Consider the following 13,584-nt stretch of genomic DNA (forward strand, 5'->3'; position numbering starts at 1 on the left):
GGTGGGCCTTTAATGAAAAAGGTCAGCTAAGCCTAAGTGTTCCCATAAAACACAGAAACAAGCGAAACAATGCACATGGTCATCTATGGGTATCTATAGTATACATGATGGCCATTTCCTGTAAAACATTATTTAATCTATATATTGCTGTCTTATGTTTTCTGACTTGAGGTAATTACCATAAGCACATTGTTTGAAGTGTAACCAGAAATACTAAAACATTATTTTTGACTGGCAGTGAAGATTCAGTATACAGAGAAAAACAACAGATGGGTTGCAGTGCGTGTATATTGTTATCTCATTATTTGGTATTAAATGTAATTTTTTTTTGTCCACACCAAGAAAATAAGTTAAGAAAGCACAATGGGTATTTTTTTCCAATGCTCATTGTTGCATATTGACACTGAAATGTCATGTGTGAACAAAAAGTGCTCTCAAGGCCTCATAATGGGACTTTGAGTCAGGGTCGAAGTCGTCACTTCTAATGGGTCCCTCTGTCCTTGTACTTAATGAGTACTGTAATTACCTGTGATGGACATTAATGAACTCAAAAACGCAGATAGTTTGTGACAAAGAAATCGGTGGAAACAAAAATAAAACTGATGCATCTAGCACTTCAGTGGCAGTCATTGATTTCATTTCTATTGTTCGATCAATTAGCTAACTAAGGACAGGACATAAACGTGTGCGCACTCTCTCTCTCACACACACACCAAGGTGACTGGAAGAATGGCACATACAGTACATGACCCCGTACACTGTGCACAGGTTTGAATGTCTCCTTGCATGGATGTGGTCTGATGACGCTTCCAAACTGAGCATGGATGAATTAATTCAGTCTTTGTCAAACACATGTGACTAAATATGGTGCACAAGATTAAGATATAAGAGGTATACACATTTGTAACAAACACACAAGACATTGACTAAAACATACCAGCATGTTTGGAAATTATGAGACTTGTCATCTGCAAGACGTTTTTTATTATTATTTTGTCAGTAGCATTTGAGTGATCATTAGAGGGTAAATTAGAATGGACCAAGAAAGGAGCCTCAAAGTACCTCTGAACAGATTGTTTCAACAGTGACATATCACAATGTATTACTTAAGGTCATCAAACCATTAAAAAGCATTCCAGTTTTAACCCAAATCTGGATAATATGTCAGTTTGTCAAACGCAATTGAAAGCTCAAGAAGCATGTGTTTTGGATGTGCTTGTATGGATGTGGGAATAATTTGACCCTTTCATATTGTTCAGGGATGGTGCATTTTATGAACTTAAGGAGTTTGTGGTTTATGGCACCTGTCAACCATAAGGTCCCTACTTCACCCTGAAAAAACAAAACAACTTGTGGCCAAATCCCAATGTCCCCCCTTACGGACTCTGAGGTGCACTCTTGCGAAGTCCGTGAGGGTTTAGGGCTGTCCCACTGTCAAATCGTCAAGTGTTTGAAGGCTCTCTGGCAGACATTTTGAGCCCTTTATGAACCCTTTCCGTAAGTCAGTGTAGTGGAGAACGTTCCTCAGAGAAGGAAGTGTGGGATTGCGAACGCAGCCCTCAGGCTAGGCTCCTCCTCTAATCAGTGCCAGCATTTATAAGGCACCTGTGGGCCTGGCCTCATTCCTATTGTCCTGGTGCTGTGGTGGCTCATGGTTCACCTGCTGCTGTTTTGCTTGTTTTCCTTTGTTCTGCATGTTTTGATGATTTTTATTGATATCTTTAATAAATATTATGTTAATCTTTATGAACGCGTCTCTGTTTAAATATTGTTAATGAATCTGTGTGCGTTTAATGAATTCTATATATTATTCTAAATTCTGTATATTAGGGTTTTTAAGTTTATATTTCCCGGGGTGTAATTCCCTGGGTGGCGTTGTTGGTTCCCTTTACTCCCCCCCCCCCCCCCCTCGCTTTAAGGCCTCGCTACATCAGCGTGGTATGCTGACTTAGCCTAAGGGAATTACCCACAAGTCATAGCAAAGTGACGTTAAACACCGGGTAGCCAGTGGACACGTGGAGACGTAAAAAAAAAAGGTAAACAAAGAGGACGGCTCACGTGTGTTCAGCCTGTCTTATTATATTTACACAGAAACATCAAGGGTTACAGATGGAACAAAAAATAAACTTGAAATCAGAGGATATTTATTTATTTATCCATCAAATATTTGATTTTGTCATCGAAGATGTTTTGACAAAAACAAGTAAATAGATTATATGGAATTACCTCTCATCTTTTGAGGAAAGAGCCAGGAAGACGTTCAAATCAGGGAGTACAAAGTATAAAATAAATACCCACAATTATACATCTTATTTGTTGTCGTTTTCATGGTAACGTGATGTGCTGCAGCAAAGTGCTGTCCCATTCATATTTATACCATTTCGAGCCCTTGCAGCCTCCAGGTTACGTCAATTAAGTTCTCGAGGGTTCAGGGCTTAGGGTTTAGGGAGGACATTGGGATTTGGCCATTGTTTCCTGCTGGTCCCCTGTTTGTTCTCTCTTTGGGTGTGGCCCTTCATTTCACTCCTGCTGCTAATCAACCTGCACACCTGAGACCCATCAGCTCATGCAGTTCCTGCAGTATATCTACACTCCAGTCCTTGCCAGATCGTTCCGTTACCAACATGGCACTAATGCCTCAGCCAAACTTAACGCTAGTTGCCTTTCCTGATGTTCACCTGAACCTTGTTTAATTGCGCTTCTACCTGTGCCTCAGGTGCATTTGCTGTCTGAGATCTGTGTCTGCTTCCTAGCCTAAGCATGCTTTCTCTGCCTGCTCTTCTCTGCCCAGCTCATGCAAACCTCCACTCCGACTAGTTTGCATAAAATCCATTTTGAACTGTTACCAGATCTTGTCCGAGTTCTGCTTTTAGTCAAAAATATGAATTGATCATAACAATTTGGACTATTGTATCAAACAATTATTGACTTAAAAACACAAATGCACATATCTGTGGTAGCCTCTATTTATGATTGGAACCAAGTTTGTTGTAATTTTTAAGAATATACTTTGAAGTCTGTGGTCACTTAACTCTTTATACACAAGTCAAAGCACTTGGTCTGAATATTTTCAAATCTGTTAATGATATATGGAAATGAATATTCCAATGATTGTTATGGGGTGGAGGAAACGCAGTCTTCAGTTTTAATCCCACTCTTACAAATCACAGCATGTTGCTGTAGTGCAATCATCCCAGGCTAAATATGTTTAAATTCCCTGTGATCTGTGCATCAATTCTTATTTGTTTTGTGGAATAAATCTGACATGACCCACTTTCACATTTCATCTGGCTTTTTTGGGGTTATGTTGCTATTACTGACATATATGAGCAATGCAGAAATGTATGGATCAATAATCAATAAAGCGTTACAGTATATTTATAGTAAACTCTCAACATTGGGAAAAGTATTGTTACATTATTTGCAGGAATTTGACTGTTTGGCAAAACATTCTCCAAATAAAATGGCTTATGTTTCAGAATGTCATGAACCCCTGACTCCTTGATGATCGTCTGTAGTTCTTAATAATTTTCCCACAGGCATCACTGAATAGAAATTAACCCCTGAAGAGAACAGAATGGTGCTCTTTTGACATGAAAAGCATGGAAACCCAAGCTATAAACAACACAGGTATATTGGCACCAAATGCACTCACCTCACTTTGCAAATAACTCAGCAACCAAATTGCTTCCTATGAAACTTTAATGACTGTCTGTGACTAACTGAGACCTGAATAATAGAGCAAGGGGTGGACCTGCTTTTTTGCAGCATAATGAATCCCACTGAAACATTACATTACATTACATTACAAACACAGTGTCGAAATGTATAAATAGTAAAATAATTAGTTGGAAGAGTGACTTAAAACAGTGTTGAAGTAGCTCCTATTTACCCTGACTCCTAAATGTGTTAATTACCCCGCAAACACATAATGACACATAATACACAATATCCAAGCAGCAGTTGAATATTTTTTAGAAGAGGGCTCATCCCAAAACATCTGGAACTTTATCCCCTGCTGCTTCTATGATTCAAATGAAGGAGGAAGAAGAAGTACGGCATATACTTATTATATATACTTATTTTTCTCTTTTGATATGCCAATGATTGGATATTTACTTTGCTCTGATCATAGGTTATCTACAAAGCGGTTTCCTCAAAATTGATCCCCAGCTTATCCCACTTCGTTGATGGTGCCTGTTCGCTGTTCTTATTTAAGTAAAAGTCCTAAAAGTTGTGCCTCTGCTGGACGATTCTCAGAGCACTGAGGGGATTCTTGGAGTTTTCTGATAATTAAAATCTGAAATTTTTTTCATCTGACCTGGATTCATATTCTATTATATTTCAAGGAACACATTTTTCAGTATGTGTGATAAGCATCTTATGTCTTTAGACCAATTCACATTGTGAAACACCAACAACAGAGGTGCTCCACCTTTCACAGAGTTAATGAGAGAAAGGTGGTTGAAAACACCATTTAAACACTATATTGAGTGTGTGTGAGTCAACTTTTATGTGGTAGTCTACCTTTTTAAATATTGCTCTCATGCATAAGAAAACACACTTCTACAAGGAAGCCCGTGAGGATCAGCTGGTAATGCATTATAGAGATGTTGATAATGGGCTTCTGCCTTTAAATCCTGCGTGAAATAACCACTTAATAGTTCCCTGCAATATTGTCATTTTCCTGCATCACAAATGTAAAGGTTCTTCTTTTGCAACTCTTTTTATTTTATTTTATATTATTTCCTTATACATAATGCATCATGCACACACTGCACAAAAGACCAGGGGGCATAGTTTTTTTTTTTTTTTTTTTGCAAAAATGGGTTCAGCGTTGTGCCAATAATGGTTCTTCTCCATTAGGGAAAAAACTAAAATAACACAGTTAAGGCTGCAACAGGTAACATTTATAAATTATAATTTATTCAGAACCAATTAAATAAATAAAAAAAACATGTGACACACAGAAGCACCAATTTTATTTGTGTGTAAACAGGAAATGTGAGAAAGCAATATACAGCCAATTGAGGAAACATCACTCTGTCCTGTCAATCACATCAAGGCCTGTGGAGGAGATGCCTAAAGGCGGTGTTCCAAAACACACACTCAGAGTCCTTAAGTGCATGTTCATGCTCTGCAGGGCATGTATTTACTGTCTGAAAAACATACAGCAGTTAAACCAAATAAACACACACTAATACTGAATCACATTTGGATTAAGCTTCAGCACTGAGGTATTTCTAAAGCCACTCGACTGATTGTATTTGGTGATCTGCTCTCGCTCTACTGTTTATCTATTATTGAAACGTTTGCTACTTTGTGGTTGTAATGTTTTCAATGTTGTCATTAATTAATGTTTGTGGCTTGTCTTTCTATTTTTTATTCATTCTGTTACTCCTCTGTTGTTGGGATCTGGCAGCGTGTTTGGTCATTAGCAAATATGAAAACTAAATCATTGATATCAATAAAAGTATAGTAATAATATTTTTATAATAATAATAACGGAGCACCACACTGGGATCAGGAACCAACAACCAAACTGTAGATAATAGTCTCAAAATTGGTGTTCACTCACAAAGTATTCCACATTCTGAGTGAACCATGAAGGTTTGAATTTGAGCACAGGCTATTACCTCCAGCTATTATCACAACACACATGCACAAAATAATTACAGAAACTGCTCCTTAAAATATAACAGTTTATTTACATTACTGATTAAAACCAATAATTTAAATCAATACAAGCATACGACCTAAAAGCAACAATCACGTGGTGAGGAGTGTGTGTGTGTGTGTGTGTGTGTGTGTGTGTGTGTGTGTGTGTGTGTGTGTGTGTATGTGTGTAGAAGAAGGGGGTATGTACGTACGTGGACGTATTCAGATAAGTAATCACCTCATGAAAGAAAGAAAGGAAGAAAGGTAAAAAGAAAGGGAAATAGAAGGCACTCATTACAAGGCAAATCTTCACTGCAGCAGTAAAGTACAGCAACTGTGAGTCTATCACACAGAGGCCCGACTGGCAAACTCAAGTTTGGCTGCAGTGCACTGGACCTTTAACTAATAAATTACAGTTTACTGACTTTACTCGTGGTGGCGGATTTAAACACAACATAACATAAACTTGCATGCACTCAAATGCATGCATGGCCGGCCCGACAACGTAAATAAGGCATAAAGAAGGAGACTATATCTTTACACACCAAATAGTTGTTTGCTGCTCTACTTATGGCTTGAATTTGCTGTAGAACCTTTTACTAGATAACTAATACATTTTCAGTAATTCAGGCACTTGAATGTTTGTTTTTCTGTTGAGCTCATACATCTTATTGTTGATTGTAGTCAGAATGATGTATGGTTGTTTGTACCTTGTTTGTTCTTTATGTGCAAATAAAATTGTAATGATGCACCTGAGTTTAAGTGACAGAGAGTTTTGTGTTTGCATGAGAGGCAGGATGTTCTGAAAACCTTCCACATGCTTATCAGTTTCATAATGGGTTCTTTAGTACTCAGTTCAATTCAGTGCACCTTGTCTCACTGTAAAACATAAAAGAAACATTGGAAAGAAAGGATTCAAACAGTTGTCAAATACCAGAAAAAAAATCATGCAAATAAGCAAAGTCCACAAACTGCAACAGAACCTCAATCTCTTGTGTCCTGCCCTGTACTCTTGGCTTTCAATGCAGATAACAAAAGTCATGAAATGGCCGATTTATCATCAAGATCACATGTTGCATTGATTTACTGAGATTTGTGTGCCATGAGAGATTCAAAATGTTTTTGTGGATAACTATAAAGCGATCTACCAATCTCAAGACAAAGGTCTCTGACTTTTATCAAAAGATTAGCTTCCAGATTAGGTCTGTCAAATATCATAAAAGGCCATTTTATAAATATGGGTGATAATCTGCAGATGGGTGACATGGCTGCACCTTTTGATCTAAAAAATAATTGTTCAACACGTCTCAGTGAGAAGAGTTAAAGGTTGGTGAAAGATTGGAAAAATAAATCCATATCCATGTGTCTGCATTTTATATCGAAAGCAGTGCCAATAATCTGCAGATACAGTACAGTGTGCTGTGTGTAAAAAAATAAATAAACACATGCATTCAAAGTTAAACCTTTCAGAAGCTCCTACTATAAAGGTCTACATTAACATAATTTAATTTAAGACTCACACTTTGATATCTCTGAATGGATTTGAAACAGGTTTACATATGAATGTGTGAAATGTTATTCACATTCACTTGTGTCTTCTGTAATTGCAAGTAGATCATGGTAGTTGTCACCTATCTGAGGATGATACATTATCAAATTTCAAGATGTGTCTGGTGTGCAGACATTCAGATTAATTTTCTACATTTTCATATACAAAATAAGATCTGGTCCATAAGTCAGTACAGCAGATCCTTTCACACTGAGTAGTTCAGCTCTGCCTGAATGTTGCCTAAAAGCAACCCCACTTTGTAGTGTCATTGTCATTGAGCAGCCCGTTTATCCCACACTTCAGGTGTATGCTTTTGAATGACATGTGAGGCAGCGCACCCTTTGCAGAGACAATTTTGTTTGACATTCATTTGAAAAATATGCTACTATGAGTCTGGGAAGTATTATCTTAACAGAATAGCTCATTTTCACACACCTTAGGTTTCACACCTGTTGTGGTGCTCATGGAGCAGATTTCATTAATATATTTCTTCCTAACACAATCCACAGGCATCAGAGGAAATCCTGTTTGACCAAGAATATTACCACGCTCCCCCCCAGACATTGATATGAATTCATTAGCTCATTTCTTTCAACCACAAGTGATCTGGGTGCTGATTTCTCTCTGATATGCTGAAGTCATGTATTTGTAGATTAATGTCAACAGCTCTTGAAACAGGGCATTTCTTTTTGCATGCACAAGGGGTTGCTGTTACCACACATTATGACTCAAACTCTCAAAGGCTGTGCAGTCAAGAATGGTGTTTTCCACACTGTTGTGTCCAATGTGTGTGTCTGTGCAAAGCAGCATGAGAAAAGTATGAAAAATGAGTATGAAATGACCACAGAATTACAGGTTTCCCTGGCTCCTCCTACTTAAAGCATGCTTTCCTCTTTCCTCTGCTGCCAGTTGACTGCGCACTTCATAAGGACCATTAATTTGAATACTGATAATCCCACTGTCGCCACCTCTTTAGCAGCATCTCTACACCAAGAGGTGTTATCTGTTTATCTGCATACACTCCCCTTGCTGCCTAATGGTGTGGATGGATCCTGCACGTCAACATCACACTCAAGCTGTTACCATAGTTGTGATTTTAACAAACAGCTGATAGGGACCAAAACAATCATGATTACGCAACTTCCTGTCATTTCCTGAATGATTGAAAGTATTAATGAATTGTGGTTTTGTATCATCCAACTCCCTTATTTTGATCAAGGAAAAATTATCATCTCATCACCATGGTCAGCAGTATTATAACTTTGTGCTGTCATCTTCATACTGTGCATCTTCATGGTCACCCCCACATTTCAGCAAGCTTTGGATTATTAGCAAGTGAATTGAAATTTAAAAAATTAAAATAAAATAAAAAAAATATACAAATCCAAGGGCTACTGCAAAATTTAATTTTACACTAAATGTATCTTAATTTTGTATGTATTCTTAGAATTCATTAACCCCCCCCCCCCCCACCCATGAGCAATATATATATATATATATATATATATATATATATATATATATATATATATATATATATATATCACCTCACCTACATTCAGATTTCACATGCTATTGTTAAGCCTACGTGACATAAAACATAGACAGTTAATGAAAGAAAATATATAACTTTCAATTAATGGATTAAATAATAGCTGCATATACATGGTTTGTAGCCTACAGTAGCCTATATAGTATAGGTATTAAATATACGTGTGTGCTTAAGGACGCCTACGCTTCGAGGGGGGAGAAAGAGACAGAGAGAGATTGGAAAGACATAGATAGAGAGGGGGGGGGGGGGGGGGGGGGGGGGGGGGGAGAGAGACGGCATAGAGTGGAGGATCAGGCGCTCAAATGGGTTATTGCGCACACAGCAGGCTGAACTATAGCGGCGACTCCAACTACGACCCAAGTGTGAGGGCGCCCTGTTACCGCGCGTGAGACGCCGATAAAGGGGAGCTTGCACCGCTGCGGAAAACTTGCGTATATATTTGATTTCCCCCTCTATTTGAAGACATAAATGATGCTCGGTATGTGGATCGACTCTGAGGCTGCATGAACTGCGATTGTTCCATCTGAGAGCAGTTTAATGTGCTCTTTATTTCAGAGGATTACTCGTTCATTCAGTAACTATGGGTAAGTCATTGTGTTCTTCACAATTTACTGACACAGTTTCTCCCTCTTGATGCTCCTCGTAGCCAAGATAACAGCTATTATCAGTTTATAGCCTACTGCCAGATTTAATAGTTCAACAACTGAATATCTTTCATTTATAGAGTAAGGAGGTCTACGATTGATTCAAGCATTCATTTAAATCACCTTAACTCCACTTCTTTCTCTGTATTTCCACACGTTTTCACCTTAAAAGTAGCCAACGTCAGACTGTTTAATTCTTCATGAGGCAGCTCGCTCTGGTGTGTCAGACATCAGACCTCAAGCTGCTCCTCACTACACCATCTCCTGTTTGAAGAATGAATTACTCACATGTTCTTATTTAAACGTCTTTGAACAAACACATTCTCGAAAACCAAATCATCCCTTTGATTGCATGTGCCCCACTCTACCCCCAACAGGTTCTGTGATGTTGGACTGGAGGTTATCATGTCTTCTTCTGCAGGCAGCTGTTTTGCTGCTGCTCAGCAAGGGGGAGAGGATGTGCCCTGCGAGTTGTCGCTGCGAAGGGAAGATTGTTTATTGCGAGTCTGGCATCTTCCAAGGCATCCCAGAAAACATCACCACGGGATGCCAAGGTCTGTCTCTGCGCTATAACAGCCTGCTGGTTCTGTTGCCGTACCAGTTCGCTCACCTCAATCAGCTTATCTGGCTTTATTTGGACCACAACTCCATCAAAGATATAGATGCTTTAGCCTTCCATGGTGTGCGCAGGCTCAAAGAACTCATCCTCAGCTCCAACAAAATAACTCATCTGCACAATAACACATTCAGCGCAATACCAAACCTGCGAAATCTGGACCTGTCCTATAATCAGCTGCAGTCTCTGCAGCCAGGGCATTTTTATGGTCTGCGCAAACTACAAAATCTCCACCTTCGATCTAATGGCCTGAAGCAGATCCTCATTCGTACTTTTCTTGAATGCCGCAGCCTGGAGTTTTTGGACTTAGGTTACAATCGCTTGCGGAGCCTCACCCGCACAACGTTCTTAGGGCTGTTCAAGTTGAAAGAACTTCATTTAGAGCACAATCAATTTTCCAGGATTAATTTCTTCATTTTCCCGCGGCTTACCAACCTGCAGGCTCTTTATTTGCAATGGAACCGCATACGATCCATGAATCAAGGCGTGCCTTGGACCTGGCACAAACTCCAAAAATTGGACCTGTCAGGGAATGAAATCCAAATGTTGGACCCGATGGTTTTCCAGTGTATGCCGAACTTACAAATACTCAACCTCGAATCGAACAAGCTCAGTAGCGTGCCTGTGAATGCCGTGGCAGCGTGGACCTCACTAACTACCGTCAGTCTGGCCGGTAACGCCTGGGACTGCAGCCCCAGCATCTGCCCTCTCATGGGATGGCTCAAAAACTTCAGAGACTCTAAAGACATCACTATGATATGCAGCAGCCCCAAGTCTGTGCAGGGCGAAAGAGTCGTGGATGTGGTGAAGAATCACTCGACGTGTGCGGATGTGTCTAATGTTTTCTCAACCACTTCTCTCATTGTTCTGACTTCCACCCAAATTGTGAACATCACAACTCAACCTGACCTCACAACTGACCCTGGTACTGAGTCACCTGTACAGAGGTTAACCCCTTCGCCTGTCCGTCCTAGTGCGACACACAGAAAGACAACAGAGTCCACAAACATGAGCTCCACATCACCCATCTCCCCTGAACCCCCTACATCGTTTATCCCAGAGCTACACTTTGAACATATGGCTTTCCATAAAATCATTGCAGGCAGCGTAGCCCTGTTCCTGTCAGTGGCATTGATTCTCCTGGTTATTTATGTCTCGTGGAGGCGCTACCCCAACACCATGAGGCAGCTGCAGCAGCACTCAGTCAACCATAAGCGCAGGAAAAAGGCCCGTAAGCAGGAGCAGGACCTTAACTCTCAGCTGCAAGAGTACTATCTGAGCTACCATTCCAACTCAGAGACAATGGACTCTTTGGTGAATGAGACGAGGCCGTGCACGTGCACCATATCAGGATCCATCGAATGTGAGGTCTGAGCTGCCAACTCCACCTTACGAGACTAAAAGTGCAATTGCTAAGCAGAGGTAAATGGTCTTTCCACAAGATTAAGTGCTTTTATCTCTAATGTGAGATGATAGATTCTGCAGCACTGAAGGAAATACTTGGGGGCATAGTACAATATCATTATGTGCACAGAAGAAGAAGACTGGAACGGAGAGATATATTTGGAGCTAATTACCACTCTGACTGACACGAGAACAGTGACGAGGTCAGCCAGGTTAGCTGTGTACGATGTAACGTACCGCCTGGACCACTGCTAAAGTAGAAGTGAGCCCTGTAGAGAGATTGACCTTATTCTTAGTCAAACTGTATTGCCATGGAACATACAAACCAACAAAGCCACTTTTTACTTGCTAGTTTTGATTTTTATTATGTAGCTTGTAAAGGATTTAGGATGTATGTGTCCATCTTTGAGTGTCTGTGTGTGAGTGTGTTATGGGGATGATCTGATAGTCTCCTGGTTTACTGACTTCTGGTTGGAAGAGTTACAGTGTTGCACCTTATTCTCACAATATACAGTTTGTCCAGTTAAACTCTGCTGCATTTAGCATATTAGTGCAGCAACTAGAAGTAGCACTACCACTATGAGTGGGGGAGCAATAGTAGAGAGAGCGTCTTGTCCTGAGATCCTTTGCATGAAACCAATCTCCTTACTACAAGATGTTCTAATTGATGATAAACTTGCATTTCGGTTTATGCTAAACAAATGCTAAACAAACAAATTATATTCAAGTCTAATCTCAGGACTGATTTTTCCAAGGTGTAAAAAAAATCTGTCAGGTCCAACGAGGGCCTTGATGTGTCAGAGGTAACAATGTGGATTTTCATAAAGAATTTTGTATTGATTATTCCTATCATTATGATTATGCATTGTTTGTGTAAAGACATAAGAAAATGGGGACTAGCCATTCTATGTGATAATGACTGTATAATTAAAAGATTCATGTGACAATTGATGAAAAATTGTGTGTGATGACAATATCGTTGACTGGTGCATCACACGGAGAGAAAAAAATCCCTCTCTAAATCCATGCATTGTGCTCTTGATGTTATACAATTCATTGGATTTGCTGCTGCATGCAGGGGAGCTGACATATTTTCCATCACGTATCTGGTTTTCTGGCTCTCTTCTCTTCCATCCCCTCCTGGTATTGACAACAGTATTGATTGTATCTGGGTTACACACCTCGAACTAGGGGGCCCCTAATATAAATGAGTTGTGTTATACTCTTGATTTTCTTATACACAGGTTAGCTTTTAGTGCAAGTGGAGCCCAAGAAGGTGAGGCCATTCTTTGCTGGTACATGAGACAAAAAGAAATTCCAGTCCAGTGAAACCAAAAACAGTATAAGAATCTCTTTTTATACAACTATGTAGTTATGAATTATTGTTCTTAAAAGAAAGGGAGAATAGAGGCAGGCTACTGAGGGACGGTGGTGTTACAGGTCAAGGCAGTTTTGCTATTAACATATCACCCACTTTGGTCTGTCTTCTCCGCGTCCCCTCCTCCTTATTCTCCCTACCTTGTTACTCTTTTTCCCCGGCTTTCTCACTGTGAGGAGAGAAATTTAACCTGCACCAGGGGACATATGTGCATGAAGGATTAGGCAGTGGTGGTGCGAGTATGTAAGAGCTACAAAAAATGTGTTTTTATTCCTGTGTGAGAAAAACAATCATCTATTGCTCACCACAGTCCTTCCCCCACAGCTGTCAGTTGTCCTCTCAGACCTGTTTTGAAGTAAAGACATCTGATTCCTCTCCCTTTAGCTGGTTCACACATCTTGTGTGGAGTAAAGTTTGACTGGCCAAAGGTTGTTCAGATAAGGATTTATGATCTCCCACAGTTTACTTTCTAAACATGACTCAGGCTTTCTTTTGCCCCCAGGCAGGCATGGAGGTTCGCTGCCAACAGAATTTATATCCATATATTTAGTTTCTAGTACTTGCATATATGATGAATTTCTCTCGAGGGCCAATGGGAAAATCTGTGAGGGCATACAAAAAAAATGTAATATGAACAGAACAAATGATTTGTTGATTCAGTGTTGGCAGATATTGTAATTAGTGTTTGATTTGTCATATTATGACTGATGAAAAGCAATTCTGCATGTTTTGAAATCTTTTGGTGTTGTGTAGCTGAGAGGAGAATGCTGATTAGAGAGCTGT

The 13,584-nt window shown here is 39.7% G+C and overlaps 1 protein-coding gene across 1 annotated transcript; it reads left to right on the top strand.

Annotated features, from left to right (window-relative positions):
- The first annotated feature begins 9,105 nt into the window (after positions 1–9,105).
- On the top strand, positions 9,106–12,358 carry LOC137867574 (leucine-rich repeat transmembrane neuronal protein 4-like). Its single transcript, XM_068704238.1, has 2 exons — positions 9,106–9,343; positions 9,781–12,358. Exons 1-2 carry the CDS (start codon positions 9,340–9,342, stop codon positions 11,391–11,393), a joined length of 1,617 nt encoding a protein of 538 aa, XP_068560339.1. The 5' UTR covers positions 9,106–9,339; the 3' UTR covers positions 11,394–12,358.
- Positions 12,359–13,584: the final 1,226 nt, after the last annotated feature.

Source organism: Cebidichthys violaceus, unplaced genomic scaffold (assembly GCF_023349555.1).
Source record: "Cebidichthys violaceus isolate CVI_PGR_0920_01 unplaced genomic scaffold, fCebVio1.0.p SCAF_9, whole genome shotgun sequence".
Lineage (NCBI taxonomy): Eukaryota > Metazoa > Chordata > Actinopteri > Perciformes > Stichaeidae > Cebidichthys > Cebidichthys violaceus.